Source organism: Pleurodeles waltl, chromosome 7 (genome assembly GCF_031143425.1).
Source record: "Pleurodeles waltl isolate 20211129_DDA chromosome 7, aPleWal1.hap1.20221129, whole genome shotgun sequence".
Classification (NCBI taxonomy): domain Eukaryota; kingdom Metazoa; phylum Chordata; class Amphibia; order Caudata; family Salamandridae; genus Pleurodeles; species Pleurodeles waltl.
Genome location: NC_090446.1, coordinates 1,047,354,690 through 1,047,373,567, shown reverse-complemented (window position 1 = coordinate 1,047,373,567; position 18,878 = coordinate 1,047,354,690). Strand labels below are relative to the sequence as shown.

Here is an 18,878-nt window from a genome sequence, read left to right as displayed (position 1 = left end):
TGTTTCCATTTTTATCATGGCTGTTGTTCCTTTTGTTTCATCCTGCCTTTCCCAATGTTTCCTTTCATGTAGTTTTTGAATGTCATTTTCTTTTCCCTGTTTTCAACAATTTGAAGGAGTCATTCTGGTTGGAGAATGGCGGGTGCAATGAAACAAAGCTGTATACTTTTGCTTGTTCCCTCACTCCCTCTACTTGCTGATCCTGACTCTTCGCTGTTGGGACTTCCTCACCGGGATTCCTGGTTTTCTCAAACCATGTGGAGTCTTCTTTAGCAAAGAGCTTTTTTTACACCATTGGCTTTTTCCTCCTGAAAAGGCTGCAGCTCCTCAAGAGCACCTACCTACCACATATTCCAGTGTGTGGTGACATTGTGCCTTCCTGAAACAGTTAATCTTAGTGAAAGGCCCAGATCTAAATTATGAGTAACATGTCCAGCACCGAACAGCAACAGCACCCAGGCAGAAGATCAGGCAGTCAGACAGGGCCTTCCAATGGTTATGTATTGCTATGAATAATCCCAGTTATGGAAATTGGTGGTTAAGTTTTTGCTGCAGTGGAGGTCAGTAACACATTAGCTGACAGTGACATAGAAAAAGAAGGATGGCACATCAATATTGGCAAGATGGAAAGAGCAGGACAGGTTATAGGTAGGGGGAGCCTACTGGGTACTTGATGGCACCGAGTATTCAACCGGGAGAGTGGAATACATTTGGGGTTGCCTGTTGAGGTCTGGGTTGGATGAATACTGGGTTGTCTCTCCTACTAGCTACTGAATTTCCTGCACACTTCCTGCCAAAAAAGTGCGAGAGGTACGATACCGACCTTGTGAAGGCAGAAATTAAAAAAATAAAGTAAAGCATTGTAGATTGGCAGCTTGTCCTTAAGAACTATCTGGACAAACAGGCTATGAAACACTCTTCTGATTCACAATTTATATTACAAATGGAAAAAGACCGCCTAACAGAATCAAATTGTGTCAGCCTCTCACTCTCTCTCATTAACTGCCAGACCTACAATATAACATTACATATTCTGTCTCATCACCACACTGGGTAGCTGAATGTCCCAGCTCAATGAACGCAACCCATGGGGAAATGCAGGATACTGCCCACCTACCGCCTAATAATCACAACAAATAAACTCACACAAAAGGCACAGCGCAACACACATCTTCCTCCAATAACCCTTCTCTCAACTAAAGAAAAGCAGAAAACTACACCCAGACCATACAAACCTGTGCCGCTCACATCGTAGAGCTCAGTCTTAATTCATCCACTGAAGGACAGCCACCAAGAACTCCCACAAACACCTCTGGTTATAGGAAATAGCAACTCCACATTCATATCCAAGACCCCTCACTTAAGACCTCTTCTTCTTACTACTCTTGGTGCGAAAAGATTGGCTATGCACACTTGGACGACGAGGCACAACATACTATTCCTTAAACACCAATGAAAACACAGATGTTGCTCAAAATAACTGCTCAACCATCCATTCAGGATGCAGGACAAGGCAATGCACTACATTTGCACAGCACCACACCTTATCCCATCACACCCAGGGCGCATGAAAGTAATGCTTACGTACTCCTCGTCACTACTCTACAGAAGATATATGCAGGGAAACAGTTACCAGGACGCAACATAGTGCTCAGCCTCAAAGGCATCCATACTGAGGCCATATTATGCAAATGACACACTTATCCTGTTTATGCCACAGCACACCTTTCAAAAGTTATGCCAGGTGCAAACAAGGACAGTGCACTGTATTAGAAAGAATGTGATGCTCCTATGGCAACTGCGAACTCGCACTGCCCTAAGGGCGGAGTATTGAAGTGAAATACAGAGCGGCTCTTTACAAGCTGTTCTGTGTTTCAACAGTGCAGGTGGCATGCCACCTGCACTTTGAAGAGGGGAGAGAGATGTCTTTGTAAATGGGTGAGGTAAGTCACTGCACCTGCCTGCAGGGGGCAGTCTGGGGGGTGGATGTGGCCCCCATTTACCTCCTTCCGAGGGCTGCTTTTAGGAGGTGCACTTTCAGTGTACCACCTATTTGAGGTGCACTTTGAGTGCACCTCCTTATGGCATGTTTGCCTCTGCATCCACAGCCATAATATGATGTGAGCTAAGAGGCAAAGTGATTCCCTCATTTGCATGGGGGCCATGCCTCCATGCAAGTGTGGAAATAACCTCTCATAATAGCGCTGGAGCACGTGCGAGTCAGCGCTATCAGTATTACAGAAGGGGATGCACAAGCAGCTGCAGGCCTTTCTGTAATACCACTGTTTTCCAGGGGTGCAAAAAGCGGGTGCACACAGCTGTTGTGCCCCAGGGGACAATGTATAACACTGTTCAAGTTTCCTGGTGAATGATAGAAACTCATAAATTACTGCCCAAGTTCACAAAGCTAAAAGTTGAAATAAAATCTGCACACAGACCACATAGATGCATCCTCACAAGTCGATTCTGATCTACACTGTACCAAACTCAGCGGACAAGCCTCTTCTCAGACAATGGAGCCTGATGTGACTCAGATTCTAAGATTCAGCTAGCAATCAATCAAAACTGTGCTGTATCCCTCCTCTGCTACATAAACAGTTCCTGTTCCCATTACTTGCCTTCTACAAACACAGATAGTGGGCAGATTCCTAAACAGGACATTGGTGCATACGTCCTACTTTGCGAGGATTGCTTAGTGCAATTCATAATGGTGCAGCTACAGAAACAGACAAGCTGTAGCCTTAAAGAATGTTTAAATATATGCCTTCAGTGCTTTGCCTTCTGTTTCAGACAAAAAAAAAATGGTCCCACACCGTTACCCTTTTGTTTTTCAATAACAAACGCAGCAGTGATCTCTACATTTATCCGATGTACTGTCCTTCACCACCATGGCCAACATAGCACTGTCCCCCAAAATCTAGATCTGGCCCAATGTTTCAAAGTGAGGCTGTTGTATCCTAGCCGGCTTTCCAATTTAGTTTCAGGCTGAATGTGCCATATTTTCAGGGTGGATTTTGTGTAACACAAATTGACATACAATAAATCAAAATGGAAATCAGGTACTTAATCTGCATGATCATGCATGGATCAGGTCGCCCTGAATCTATATTGAACATTTGCTTTCAGAGGAATGGACATCCACATCAATTGCCTAAACAAAACAGATGTTCTGCAAAAAGTAGAACGTTGTCCCCTCTCATTTTTATCACACAAAAGCAGTATATGGCAGAAAGCAATGGTTAGACTTACAAAGAAGATGGCGTGGTAGTTTATTTACAACATATTATAAGGAAACGTTAGTAGCACAAAATAAATAAATTATAGGAGAAAACACAACAATTAAGGGGAATTAATAGTAGATATGAAAGTCAAGTTCCTCAGTGTATATTTGCAATCTGTTGCACCAGTATGCATCCCAAAACTTGGTCCTTTTTCAACGGTGGTGCCATAACATGTATTAGCTAAAATAGTTATTGATCAAACTGTAAACACAAGAAATTACAGAATTATTTTGTTACACGACATAGCCTACTGGCCCTGAAAGTTGACACATTTTGGACAGTGACATCAATAACAAAAAAAGAGAAACAGAACAAAAATGTGTTCCAAGTATGTTAAATTTAAGAGTGCTGTAGTCTCATGGGTGCATTGACAGCTAAATACACCAACAAACTGTGGTTGTAAAAGTTACTTTTGAGATGGCATAGTAACGTATAGTTTATTATGGCACATTCTACAGCAAGTTAATTCCGAAAAAACACTGCATTTTTAATGCAGTCTTTGAAATATGTGTTTAAAAAAAATGAACACATTAGGGATCCCTCTAGCAATAACAGGTTGTGGTGGTTCTGGAGCACCAGTAGCTCTGTGACTTCCTCCTGTATTTGAGTGGTCTCTTGTTGAGTAGCACCTTTACATCTAGAAGTATAGTAGCCGCTTAAGTCCGGATTCCAGTAGCCTTTTGGATCTATTTACTCAGAGCTGCTGCCCCATTTTTTGAAGTAGTGTCCAAATACTAACCAAGGACTATTGAAGAAAGAAAAACAAAAAACATTTCCTAAATCGACACAAGCTTGTGTACACATAACTGGAAGTTGAATAAAAACAGAGAAAACAACTTTATATCTTTTTTGATAAAGAATAAGTACAACGGTGACTATGACATGTTTAGAAGCAGAACTGGGGTGACCATGACTTAAGCTACAGTTAAATATCTACAAATTCATTTGAAGCAAATTCTGTATTGTTGGGACTTAAGGAACAATGACCTACTATGGCTAAGCACAACAGGAAAAATATAAATTATACTAATCTAGACATCTCCATGCTATCAAAGTTAATAAAAATGAGGTTAATTAAAAATACTTCAGTGTGTGGAGTTAATGTACCAAAATATCTGCACTCAAACCATTACAATTCTTTCTTCAGGGCACAGATTTTCCCTAAACAAATAGGAATTGCATGATCAGCGCTCAGCTACCAAATTGTTGGTTTTGAGTGCATGAAACAACTTGTTTCATACAATCTTGTTCCAAATCCGGTGAATCTACACTTGTGCTAGGCCATGCACCGCCCTAGATAAAAGTATAATACTATTTTTTCAGTCTGCTTACGTCATTGGTATAAATTTGTAGGTGACATTTGGTGCATGTATTTGTGTAACTCAATGCTATGCTTTCTTAAGAGGGCCTAAGTAAGCACTGAAAACTGAGACGTCACATGGAATTGAGAAAAGGGGAAAATCCCACCCCAAAGCAAAGTTTCAAATAGCTCAGCACTCTCAGTGAGCGCAAATCTTCCAAATAATGAGAAGGCTCTCCCAAAAGCCTTCCTTTTTGTTAGAAATATTACTAAAAAAAATTCTAGTCCATTATGCAGGATTTTGAGATAAAAAATATTCCAACTAGAATCATTTTTCAACAGAACAGGGAAATTTGTAAAAGAAAGTGCATATGCCCAAAAATCATGACCTGGATAAAGACATTTTCAGACCCACTCTTTTATCTCTGGATTGCTCCACAAACAGGTCCTGCTTCATTTGCTACGTGTTAATGAGCAATTTTGTTACTTTGCCAGAAAATATTATTCCTCTACGCTGAGACTGTTAACAGTGGTGATTAAAAGTGCAAATGTGACTAATAGTCCTTGTTAGCCATATACATTGGGAAGTAGATAAAGATCAACAACATATTTCTCACCTTTTACATTATTACAAAACGAATCAGCACCACACCTATGATTTGAGCAACTCTGCTCTGCCCAAGGGGAGCGATAATTCATTCGCCCACTAACTGGACTTGGTTCATACACCACAAGAAAGCATGGCTCAAATAGGTGCTTCTACTTAAGGACACTGTAAAGCATCGCATGTTTCACCTCTCCAAATCCTAAACATGTAAAGCCTGATTTACAAAGGTAAACGTACAATTTTATGTAAGATTACACTTTTTTTGGTATTCAGAAACCACAAGCTAATAGTAAGTTTACGACTGGGGAGTCTCCACAGTCACGCGAAGAACTCACACATAAAAGATAGACTTGTCCTATCTTTATATGTGGGGAGTTCTCTGCCAAGACTGCGGAGTCTTTGCAGTCGTAAACTTACTAGGAACTCATAGTTTGGGAATACCAAAAAAAAAAAAATGTAAACGTAAAAAAAGTATACGTTTACCATGTAAATCAGGCCAACAATGAATTTTTCTTTTCCTACGGCTTCAGTGGCTATTGGTTACTAATGGATCTAAACAGTCTTAAGCGTTTTTTCTTACATTTTATCACAGCCGCACAAAATTACAACTGGTAGCTAACAATTAAGAAAACTTTATACATGTATAATACAGTTTTGGTGAACAGAGTTCCAACATTGCATGCAGAAGCACAGGTTCAGAGCTCTATTATAATTATGAACACTTTCCATGCTCTGTCTTAACGAGATTTGTTTTTACAGTTTCTTTTTGGGCAGCAATGACGTAGAATCCATGGAAGAAATGCGACTGTTCAGCTTATCAGAAAGGACTATGGAAAAGAAGATTTTGTGCTAAACAACATTGCCAGCGCCCCATCTGTGCACTGATAAGTTACAAATCAGGTCAAAACCAGACAAGCATGGTTACAATCAAAAACTATTACAGGATTACGTTAAATGTTATTTGTGGGATTTTTCTTTTCTGCAACTTTCCACTTCCCCACCCAAAAATCACAGCAACAATTTACAAATTAGCACTTAACAGCACATAGACATAATGACAATGTGGAGCTAGGTGACAAAAAAGGATAGCTGTAAAGAGTAATATTAAATAATAACTAGATGATTTATGTCAAACTATATGGTTTACAACTTGTATGTATTTTTGTTAATGTTGTGTTTCTTTAAATAACATGAGAACAAATACACCCAAAATGTCAGTTACATCTAAGAGTAGGCACTGATTTTGTTGGGCACTAATTTCCCAATTCGAACTTTGTTTTCACCATTCAATGTTTAGCGAGGGAGCCACTCGGCTATCCAAGAGCTTACATCAATTAAACATTTTCACAAGCAGAATCATGCTATCATGCCGGAAAGACCTAGCCTATATATATATGTGTGTGTGTAAGTGTTTATTTCTCAGGGGAAAAGAAAATACTAAACATCAATTCTTTTTTTATTTGAACAGTAACTACATTTTCACTTTTGAGCAGTAACTTACTCCCTGAGGTCAGTATCTATAAATGTCACATTAACCATGCTAGCATTAACTAAGTGCCCTTGCAATACAAACATGGCATGTTTAATATTTTGTTTACACCAAGTATGTTAGAAGGTTTAAGTTCGGATCCAGATGTTCACCGTGGGTCAGGTGGAATATATGCCAGGAAAGTGGAGAATTACTTGGTGACCTCAAGCAGCAAACCTTGGACACTGTACTTTGAAGTACCCAAGCCGATCCCATGTATGGAAGGGGAAAACATCCCACTTTTCACCTCACTCAGACTAAGCTGTACGTCTCACCTGTATATCGTCATAAGAGGCATACACTCCTTAATAGAAATGTGCTTTCTAATGCTTGAACAAGGAGACTCACCAGTACATCCTACAGTAAGGACAATAGACAATGCTCCACTGCTCTTCCTTATGTATCTATAGTGCTTGTCATACACCTGACATTTTCCATAACAATGTTTCGCACGGCAAGCTAAAAACAGATAAAAAACAGACCATGGTGGGCTTCTGAATGGTAAAGGGGATGGTATATGGTTAGCAGACAATCTGGATCTGTAGCTGAGTTTTAATTGTGTAGGAAGCGGCTGCCTCTAGATGCTCTCACATGAGCTTGCAATATCGCAACAGGATCTTGCTGATATTATTCCAGAAAAGTCACTGATATTATTGGACATGAAGAACAGTTTTCTCTTTCAGAGAACATTAAATAGGACTATGGATTTACAAAACACAATATTAAAAGAATAGGAGGGGTACAGTGCGAATCACATCATTACTCATGTGTGATACTACCTTGTCAGAATGTTCTAAAAACTTTGGCCCCTTTACTAACAAATGGGCTGAATTAAAGGTTAATTGATTATAAACTTAACCACTTGAGCAAACACTACTCTGATAATGACTGCCCTCAGTGTCCCAAAATTAAAGATGCAGCGGAAGAAATAAAAGCCTCTACGTGAAACATTTCAGAATAAGCAGGATATATGAATTGTGGAAGCCAATGCTACTTACCAGCCTCCCTGTGATTTTCTGGTAGATACCAATATCATCTTCAATAATACAAAGGGCAATAAACATTCAACAATACCACTATGCTACAACAACTACATAAAATGAGCAGCATAAAAATAACCTATCAAGTGTTATATTAAAAACATAACGGATATACGTTTGTAGAGCATCAGCCTGTGCTAATGAGACCCTCATTTCCAAGGTTTTCCTTGGCTCTGGACTGGAAAGGTATAAGACAGTCAAGCATAAGAAAGGCTTCGTAGATAAGAAATCAGCCAGAAGCAGGATAAATACAAAAGCCTTAGATATCTTCATAGAGACTGTGTCCCTTTTTAAAAGCAAACAAATCAATCAATTGGCATACAAGATTTAAAAAAAAAACCTGAAAAAAATGAAAAGCAGGCATATTCCAAATGATATGGTTGCATAACAACACCAACGTGGAATATTCACAGGAAAATACATGTTTTTTCAAATTCTGTGCAAATAGAAATACCCCCATTAACCTTTGAACCACGTACATTCCACAGCGCACCTCCACACCTTAAAACCTCTGTCTTGATAAATTTTAAAGTGCCTGTCGGCTAGGCCTCAAATCCTGAGTTGCAATAGACATTATACAATATTCTGATACAAATGGCTGCCACTGTAGGAGTGACCAGCAGGTGAATGTGATAGTCGAGTGGCAACATTAATGCTCCTCACCACAGATTTCTTAGAAAGATGGTATACAATGTAATTATTTACACAAGAGAGTTTATGTATGTCTTCCACTGCTTGATATCTCTGGTATCCGAGGTATGACATGTGGGGGAAGCAGCAATTATGTCCTGAGCAAAGTGTGAACTAGCTACTTTAGATCGTGCCATTCCCTGCTGGAATTTCAGTGTAGAAAAGCCAGGTATAATGAGGAGAGAAGGGGCTGTGACCTGGAATCTAAAGCCCAGCAGCTGGAATGCTCTGGTAAGGCTTGCTTTGTCGTGCCTTATTGAAAAAGGCAAAGCACCACTTTCCATAATAATTTGTTTTCCTCTTACATCACTTGGGGTCAGCTGGTGCTTAATGCGTGAGAAACAAGATTGAGTGATTCCTTCTGTTCAGCAAACCCCTGCACACCAAATAGCGCACTAGAACCCTGTAGCGAATTTAGCGCTTGTGAAAAACTCTTGATTGAGAGCACTGGCAAATTAAGCAGTACAGGCTTGATCTAACTGCTTGCCAGTTTAAGAAGAGCCTCCTCAGCGAGAGAAATGGTAAATTAAACTTAGTATTTCTTTATTTTTTTTCGTCTCAATAAGGTCAATATAATGGAGACACAAAAATGTTGGTTAGTCGTAAAGAAACATGGCATTTTTGTAACTATCTTCTGAAATCCCTACTTAATGGTAAATTTGGGTTTTAGAATTTGCCACACTATGCCTGTGTGAAATATTTTATGTTACCAGTTAAGTACTTAAACATGTTATGGTAGGTGAAGCTTTGTCTTGTACCTTTTAACATCGATTGATACTGCCCTGACTTGAATAGGTAAATGTACTATCACAAAAGCACTGTAAGTAAGGAATCTTGTGACTGCTTTTTTATCTGCTCAATGTTTCTGATACTACATGTCTAGGTTGTTTACTCTGAGTAAATCATTTTTTTGCCAATTTGTATGTATGTTGTCAAATAGTAAACATTTAAGCATTGTATAGGACCAACCACCAAGTAAATTATATGCATTGTTCGTTTTCAGGGAATAGGCAATGCACTACCTAATCTGGTGCTTCAGTGAAATAAAAGTAATTCAATTCTTTATCAAATTTCCTGTTTATTCAAAGAGAAGTGTCTCCAGGCACAAACTGATATAGTTCAACGTAGGCCAGAGAATTCAGGCCTCTTACATGGATGTACGTGCAGAATAGCTCAGTCACACATTTCTTTGAGGATAGGACACATTATTAAATTCAATCTTAGAACTCTTGAAGGATTTAGAGACATGAGTTTGTCTGCTCTCACTTTTTGCATCCCTGTACGTTAAGGCCTGCAGTGTTCTCCTAGGCTTGGGGACAGGGCAGATAATGTGGATGACAAAACATTTCAGCAGCCCAGGAACAAGTCAGTAGCAGCACAGTTAAATTATGTAGGTTAGATGTCTAAACAGGGAAGATCCTTAATTTACTATTTATTATATATGATGCTGCAAGCCTAAATTTGAGTACAAAGGAAGGTCTAAGGGGACAATTACGAGTTTGTCGAACTGGAAGACCCATCTGCTGAACTTCCGATGGGGAGATTGCCGCCTTACTGGCGACCTCCCTGCCGGCCCCATTACCACTATTCCGCTGAGCTGACTGGCAGACACCAAGGTTTCCACCAGTCAGCCCAGCGGGAAAGTGGCAGCAGCTTTGTCGCCGACTCATAATTGAGCTGGCGGTAATGCTGCCACCCGCAGAGGGCACCACTACCTTCGTAATGTGCAGTGTCTGCGCAGGGTATTACGAGGATGCTGGGCATGGGGACCACTGCATTGCCTATGCCATGGGAATATGCAGTGCAGGGGCCCCCCTGCAACACCTGGCACCTGTTCTCTGCCAGCCTTCATGGCGGTGAAACCACCATGAAAAGGCTGGCATAGACCCAGGTTGTAATCAGCAGGGCGGCGCTGAGTTCAGCGCTGCCCTGGCTGATTCCAACCTGCACTGCCATCAGCCCGTCGCGAACATTGTTCCTGGGAGAGACAGCGGTCCGTCCGCCACACTTTTAATTTAGCGGTTGGAATGCCAAACCGGCGGCAGTCATGTCTGTCACCACAACTCTGGCGTCTGTTGACCGCCAGACCCGTAATGAGGCCTCAAGTTATCAATTCATTAACTCACAGAATTGTTATGTTAAATGAAAGGTGCTGTCTCCTACAATCTAGGAGTTGTGATCCAGAAAAAGATCTAAGATTTTAGAAAACTGGCCTAGGAATTCCATACAAGTAGGCATAGAGTATAATATAAAACTAAGCACTGCAGGTTGTGTTATAGCTCTGGGAAGAACTGTATAGGAACAGTATAATGTCAAAAGTGTTGATACAATTTGGAAAAGTTGGTTTGATATTCTGAATAGCACCTTATATTGGATTACCCTGTTTTAGGACACACTATGATACTGATGATTGCACACTGAGTTAACCAATTACCTGTTATGGCCAGTTAGCCCAGGTTTGTCAGATGGACAGCTATAAAGGGGCCAGGGTTTGGAAAGAGGACCAGAAAATCTTTGATAAAATGGGATCTTCTCACCACAGACTGACATTTTCTTGTGCTAAGCGATCCGACTAAAATGATTGTCTTGGATAGTAGTACACTGGTTTACAAATATGAGAGGGACCTATGCCATGGAATGCTTTGCAGATGAAGACATTGAATGTGACCATAAGACCCAGAGGTAAACATGCAACTCACTAAGAGTGTGCAAGTAAAATAAATACTCCTTATAATTAAAACAATGCCTTAGCTACATTCCCTATTGATTAGTCACACTGGATGCCACCAAAGTGATCTTAAGGATAAAATAATAAAAGGGTGATTTTCCAAATGACCATGTTACAGAGTTCAATTTGGCAACTGCATACAATCTTTCAGAAATCTGGGCTTAATTTTAGATCTCTTTGCCATATTCGACCTTCCTGCACTACACATTCTACCTGCTGTTTCAAGACGGACATCCATGAAAACCATTAAACAGCATTTTCAATGATCAATTGTTAGGACTCATCTCACCACAAACATTCCCCATGGAAGAGAATGCAGTCAGGTATTACTGGTTAGGAGTTCCCAGTTAACATCCAATGACCACACCACCTTCCAGACAGGAAGCAAAGTCCAGAATGAACTTGAAATTATCAAATACTAGTAAACTGGTGTCTTACACAAGACATCGGACAAGTTACTTTCTCAAAACAACCAACAGTTTGTGCAGGAACTCTGTTGTTCAAAAAGATATGCCAAAGGCATCAGACGAGCAAAGGCTTTGCAAGAAGAAAATGTTTTCCTACCATCTACCGCCTAAGGAAAAATTCAGAAGCAGTGAAAAACCTTGTATGGCAGCACTTCCAGCTACAAGGTCTATAATTTTAGTTTAAATACTTATTTACATGTATCCCCCACACCAGGCTGGTCTCAGATGGTTTTATTCATATCTTATTAACGTGAGCCATATGGCTTTTCAGTTTACTTTGGGCGTCAAATATGCAATACTCCTTGCATGCACTTTTCTAAAGGTCTTAAGGTATGTTTTTCCTAATGAAGCAGTCTTTCTAGAATAGCAAATTCCTAAAAACAGAATAGACAGGAAACAGTTACTCCTGCTTCGGCAGAGATGGCATTGATGGCTTGGTAGGTGAAAACATGCTGGCTAGACTTCGGGATGGATATTTCTGTGACGGGTCTGGAAGAGTGAGAGTCTCAGGGGCAGATTTCTTCCGAGGTCGATCCTTGGGAACAGAGAGAAATTCAGGTGCATCTGTGGACAGCGGTGTAGATGGAGCACTCGAGGGAGCGCTGCGAGTGGAAGAAGGCAGGGAAATGTCACTTATTGAGATGGCAGGGGGGAAAACGCCAATCTTCTTGTTGGTCGCTTCTTGCGTGGCTCGCTCAAACTCCCGGACTTCATCCATCGTCATGTCTTCAACAAGAAAGGAAACACAAAGCACAATGTTGACTTTGACAAAAAAAAAACATTTCAAAGACATTTGTTTGGCATCATTTGACCTCTATTTACCACTGTGTCCATTGTTTTTTTACAGGACACATTCTCATGCATCATTGTTTCATATGATTTCCAACTTCTTGGGAACCTGAGGAGAATTTATGATATTGGAAGAAAAGGTCCTATTCAAGACTAATTAGGTTTTCTGAGTTCAGAGCCCAGTCTCTTATTAGGAAAAAATGAATATCAAATCAAAACTGTGCATGTTGATGGGTCAGGAACTGCAATCTTGTGTTATTAGTATGCTCCTTTTAGAGAATTTAGTATGCACTGGCCATATAACAATGTCCCATTTAAACAGCCAAAAAGGATTTGATTAAGAGGAAAATATAAATGACCTAAATCAAGCCACTCAAATTTGCTACCTTCTTCAAGATTTGATAAATGAGTCACAATCACCATTTCAACCTGGTGATTTGCATGGGAGCTCACTGCACAAACTAATTACAATGCATTTTGTGGCTTTTACATATGATAGAAGATCATTTGATTTGAGATTAATTGTTAAAGAGACGATCTAGCCCCTAAGCACAAAGTAAAATGCTTCAAAATTCATTGGCACAGAAATAAAGAAAAGCCTGGTTTGAATATAGTTTATTGAATTTTAATCTCTTTCTATGAAAGAATCTTAAGAAATAATGTTGAAAAAAGGGAATGATCTGAATAGTAAGCACCTCTATGACCTAGAGATTACAAACAGGGATTCACAATTGATTTGTCGTCCACTGTAGTCTACGTGTTCCCGACGAGAGTAAGCATTGAATAAGAATGACTAGGTTCAGCAAATGTTCATGAAAACACCATATGAGACAAATGTCTCATTTTTTGATCTGAAGTCGAGATTTATGCCTTGGAGAGTGATGTTTTTTTTAGGTGACAAGTTCAAACTGAAGAATATCTTCAATTAGATGTGGGTTTAGTATAACCAATATACTAGGGCTAACACAAATACAAACTAAAGTTTTCTAATCAGAATAACCATAATTTAACCAGTAAACATCCTTTTGCAACTCATACAAGCCTGCACAATGCAAATCACTGCTTCAACCATAAAACGAAGAGAAAAAAATAATAGAATACATTCTTGATGCAAAATAAACAAATCAACATAAAATTAAAATACATGAGCAGCACTCAACAGAAACCCTTAAACTGGTTATAACATTTTGGATGTAAAGGAAATAATACATTTTCATTTTTTGTACCTAAAGTCTTCACATGCAAGCTATGGTCAGGAAAAACATTGGTCTTAGCTAACATGAGTGCCAAATTTTAATATGTTCAGGTAATCTGGCTAATCTCATCTATGTACATATCTTGAAAAACAGAATATTTCATATTTACAGTACCTATAGACCACGTGTCAAAGTGTTCTGTATTGGGTTATCTGTAATGAGGAGTATAAAGTACCCATTATTCGAACACAACAACATGGCAGTAACTGAGGAATAAGATGATTGGTAAATGTCGTATTTAGTGATGAGGAAAACACTGTAAAAATTGAATAAAAATATGTTGTTGTTTTACATTTTTTAAACAAAGGGCAACCCAACAGCCCCTTGTGAATGTGGGTATCTAACTATAGTACGGTAAACTTCTAACAAGGAGTCATCCATTCAAAAATAATACAAAGGATTTAAAATGATTGGAATGACCAATAAATAGCATCAAAAATCAAATTATATCATTCAAATAGCTATTTGTTTGGATCGAATTAAACAAAATATATTAACGATAGTAATGCATGACAGGCACATTAAGTGATTCAATCAAAAGGAACATGTATCAACAAACTTAAAAGCAGAGGTTCAATACAAACAATATCTGAACACACACTGACAATGCATTATCATGATTCAACAAACCATTTCATTTTTCCATCTGTCACTGTATAGGAAACCCGCTCTCAAACAGATCAGTGTGAATGTCTATCTTTCTTCAAGACAAAATTCTACATTTATGGTTAAAACTGAAAATGAAACGGAGACATGGGTGGGTCATCAACGTTTCGGTCTCAAGTGGTACTAATCTGGGGGACCATCGTCAGGACCAGCAACATTTATGTGGAGATTAAAGAGTGACCCCACTGGAACTCTTATAGATTAATCACTAAACACAGTCCTTTAATAGGTAACATTCAAATGCAGAATCTAACTGGCTTTCATGTTTGACAGGACCAGGAATACTTGTCATGGGAGCTGGCATGTTACAGGAGAACCTAACACGCCAGCGCTCATCACAAATATTCCTGCTCTTGCTGAACGTGAAAGCTACTAAAGAAGTGATTTTAACAATTAATCCATAAGAGTTCCAGTGGGGTCACTCTTGAAGAAAGACATTTCACTTGATTTGTTTGAGAGTTGGTTTTCTATACATTGACAGACGGAATCATGAAACTGTTTAGTTGAATCAGGATAATGCACAATGCATGTAATGAACCCTTGCTTTTCAGTTTGTTAATAAATGTTCTTTTTGATTGAATCACTATATGTGCTTGTTGTGTATTCCTATTGTCAAGATTTTTTGGTTTAATTCCATGTGAAAAAATGTTATATGAATGATAAACTCTGATATTTGTTGCCACTTATTGGGCATCTTAATAATTTTAAATACTTTGTATTATTTTGTTTTGAATGACTCCTTTGTCAGCAGTTTACCTTTCTATAGCTTTATATTTTTTGACACACATTTAATTTACCCCACTTCAAAACCCTAAATGCTAAAAACATACTCTAGTTTTAACCTGCATTTTACAGGACAATGAAGCCGTTAATAAAGCTGAAACAAACATATATGTTTTGTTTATTTTAGATGTTGCACCAATATGCTTTTCCAGTTTTGTGAAATGACTTTTTTTCTTTTAAATGTTTTCTCTTGTCTTTATTCTGAGAAGGTTTCTTAGTGTTACCTTTAACCCCATCTAACTACATTTCTTTTTGTAGCTCATATTTATACCTGTTTACCCTTTACAATTAGCAAATCAAGAGATTGGGTTGTACTTGCACCATTTGCAGGCACAATACATGATCTCCTCATGTGGGATGTCAGAGAGAAGGCTGGTTCATATTGTATGTAAAACACAAAGATTGAACTGCACAGTGGAACATAACTAGCAGGATTGTTGCTGAAGCTTAGACAAGATAATTATTAAAGATGAAAGACAGACACAAAGGATTCAAATACCTTTGATACACAGCCAGATCATTTTAAAATCAATGTACATTCAAAATTGATTGACTTTTCATGGTAGTCCCACTCCTTTCAGAAAAAGAGGGCACATTGACATGCAAGGAAATTCAGCATTCCGTATTCACCATTAATTATTCTGAGAAAGGCAAATATTTGATGATAATAGCAAAAAAGTGGCAGATATTTGAAGAAGGTAGTAGAAACATCCTGACACCCTAGCAATATCCAAATCTGATTTTGTAGATCACTAAATATTAAATCTACACATTAGCAAAAAGGGTTTACCCTTAAGTAGTAAATAACTTACTTGATTTTGTGCATGTCATCACAGGCAAGCGAAGACAAATGGTAGCTGTAAGGAAATGCCTCTTTTTGCATGATCACCCCCAAATTTTGGCTGATGGTGCTGGTGTTTTGGCTGTGAGAGTGCACTGAGGCCTGCTAAGCAGATCTCAGTGCCAGTGATCTGACCCTACAAAATATGTCTGATTGGCCTACATTCAACTGGTTAAACTTTACTTATTTATTATAAGTCCGTAGTATATGGTACCAGAGGTATCCATGGCCTGTAAGTTAAAGTGTCTCACCAAGGCTGCAGCACCTATTGTGCCACCCTGGATGTGACAACGTAAAAACAAGACTACAAGCTTTCAAATGCTGTTAACTGGGCTTTGCCATTTAAACTAATGGCACAACCCAAATCTCCCTCTTTAATATGTAAAAGTCACCACTACAGCAGGCCTATCGAGTCCTAAGGCAAGGTACTGCATATTAAAGAGTAGGACATGTATTTTTATATGTCATAACAGTAAAAAAAACAAATTGCCATTTTTACTGCAGAAGCCCATTGGCAAGTACAGGATTACACACCAACAGCTCAGCTACGCTAACTTCTGAATGGGACTAGTAAAGTTGATACTTCAAGGGATCAAAATGAGAGAAATCTTTATTTGCCAAATTAAAATGAGTCACTGATCAACAGTAACATGAGCTGGGAAGGGATAAATGATCATACAGGGATGTGACAACTTTGTAAACACTCAAGATAGAAACAGATACTGATAAACATTGGTATAAAATCTTTGGAGCATGAACAGAATTTTTGTAGGCCAACATGTTCTTTCCTTGACCATTTAAGGTGTTCAAAGTTTTAAAAGAAATTCAATGGTGGATTAGGAGCTTGTTCATTTCTAAGACAACTACATAGCTTTCAGTGTGTCGTTGACTATGACTGTAATTTATTTGAGTCCAATATTAAGTACTGTTGTTGGGTGCCTTATGGCCATGGGCTTTAGTGAATATTTTGTTACACTAATGCAGTACTCTTCGTCTTTACTCTTTTTAACATGTTAATTGACATGGTAATAACTGAACTTTCGGCCTTATTAGGATTTTGGCGGTCCCACTGCGGACTGCCAAACTCACAGGGAGGACGCCACTGCCATGGCGGTAGCTTCCCCTCCTGCCCTCTTACAGTGTTCCTGCTGAACATTGCAATAGAGCGTCCCCACTGGTCAGACCAGCAGGAACAGTGCTACGACATAGCACTCGGCTCAAACTGCTATGCTATAGGCATGAGTAATGCAGGGGTGCCCTTTGCCCCAGCACCCCATTACCATCAGCCTATCCATGTCGGTGAAACTGCCATGGGAAGGATGGTGGTGAGGGGAGTTGTAATTAGCCAGGCGGTGCTAAGTTCAGCACCGCCCTGGATGAGTACATCTCTGACTGCTGTTATGCCTTCGGGAACTATGTTGCCAATGGGGATGTCTGCCAGGGTTGTAATTGGGCAGTCGACCACCCGGAGTTCAGCGGTCTGACCATCAACATGAATGTGGCGGTGCTCAGGCTGCCACACTTGTAATGAGGCCCTTTATCTTGAGGTGTGTCACATTTTTTTGTAAAGTAAAGTTTCAGTCCCTGATATAAACCTATTTTTGACTGTGATGATTATTATTGGGGAAAATAGGTAAGACTCTTCCCAACACCAAAATGCACCTGAAAACTCTAAAATTACTCTGGAGGTAAATAAATAAAAGGACTGCATAAGTGACCTATGGTAATTGGGAAATAGCCTTTCCATGTCCAGTGGGATATGTGCTCTCAAGCAAGGCTTTCTAGCCTAGATCACAGAGCATTTTGTTACATCGAGTCTACCACTGCTATTGGAAAGCAGTAAAACTATGAAACCACGAACCCACAACACTGAGTGCTCTAAGCCACAAAGACAAGTCTGACTAAATCTCACACATGATATGGAACACCTTAAAATCTCTGCTGATTAACTGTAGTCCAAAGTTCCCCTTAGAGTAATCCATTCTTTACTCTTTCGTATACTATCACCCTTTCTTCCATTAAATAATTACCGGCCCCACTCTTTTCTGAATGGTTGGCATGGAAAGGGTCTGATATAGCCCTTTAAGATAACTGCAAGGCTAGAAGAATGGATCACATGCTAACATGTTCTGTTCACAATATGTCAAAACAACTGTGAAGAAGTCTAATTATAGATATACAGTGATCCAGATTTTAGAGTGAAGCAGCTTTATTTTTATTTAAATTCTGAGCAAAGTACAGCACATTCTATTACTTGACCTACTTTTTGTTTTTCATATTCTTGTTTCCTTGCTTTAATTTGCGAATAACATCTGACAGAGCAGTGCCAAAATACACTCTTGAAAACTAATAAAACAAGGTGAAAATTAACTTCCTGAAAACTTGCCAGCATTCAGTACTTACATATACAGCAGACATTTCCCAGAATTCCCAAAACCATGCCATTTTAAAATATGTGGAAAACTGCATTTTTGACAGCACTGATATATTAATTTTATCTCTTTATGAGAAATGAATAATAACTAGGAATTGATGCTGTTAATCTGGAAAGGTTGATATATAAAATTATCTATATGACATGAACTATAAATATACAGAATATAACTTATGCTGCAATTGAAGTCTACATTTATTTTCTTAAAGGTGCTGATTTCTGCCACGAATCTAGTGTATGAAATATGAGTTTGTCTTGCATGGTAGAACATATATTATTCTGTGTAAAATGTACCTTTCAGTGTCGAATCAAGAGAGACCAAGGGAGGTAATTGTACATGGTATGCACAGTCTTCCAAAATAGTACGAGTGGTGGGCTTCCTCACAAAAATAATACAAAATTACATACTGGGATCTGTACCTTGAAATGTTGTCCTACAACTGTGTTCGGCTGTGGGTGGAAGTGGCC

The 18,878-nt window shown here is 39.0% G+C and overlaps 1 protein-coding gene across 1 annotated transcript in view; it reads right to left on the bottom strand.

Annotated features, from left to right (window-relative positions):
• Positions 1 to 3,253: 3,253 nt before the first annotated feature.
• The window catches only part of PITPNC1 (phosphatidylinositol transfer protein cytoplasmic 1), an 864,322-nt gene continuing 848,697 nt past the window's right edge, over positions 3,254 to 18,878 (bottom strand). The window contains exon 10 of the mRNA XM_069199903.1: positions 3,254 to 12,367. Coding sequence (XP_069056004.1) covers positions 12,362 to 12,367 — 6 coding nt within the window. The 3' untranslated portion in view covers positions 3,254 to 12,361. The remainder of the gene's footprint in view (positions 12,368 to 18,878) is intronic.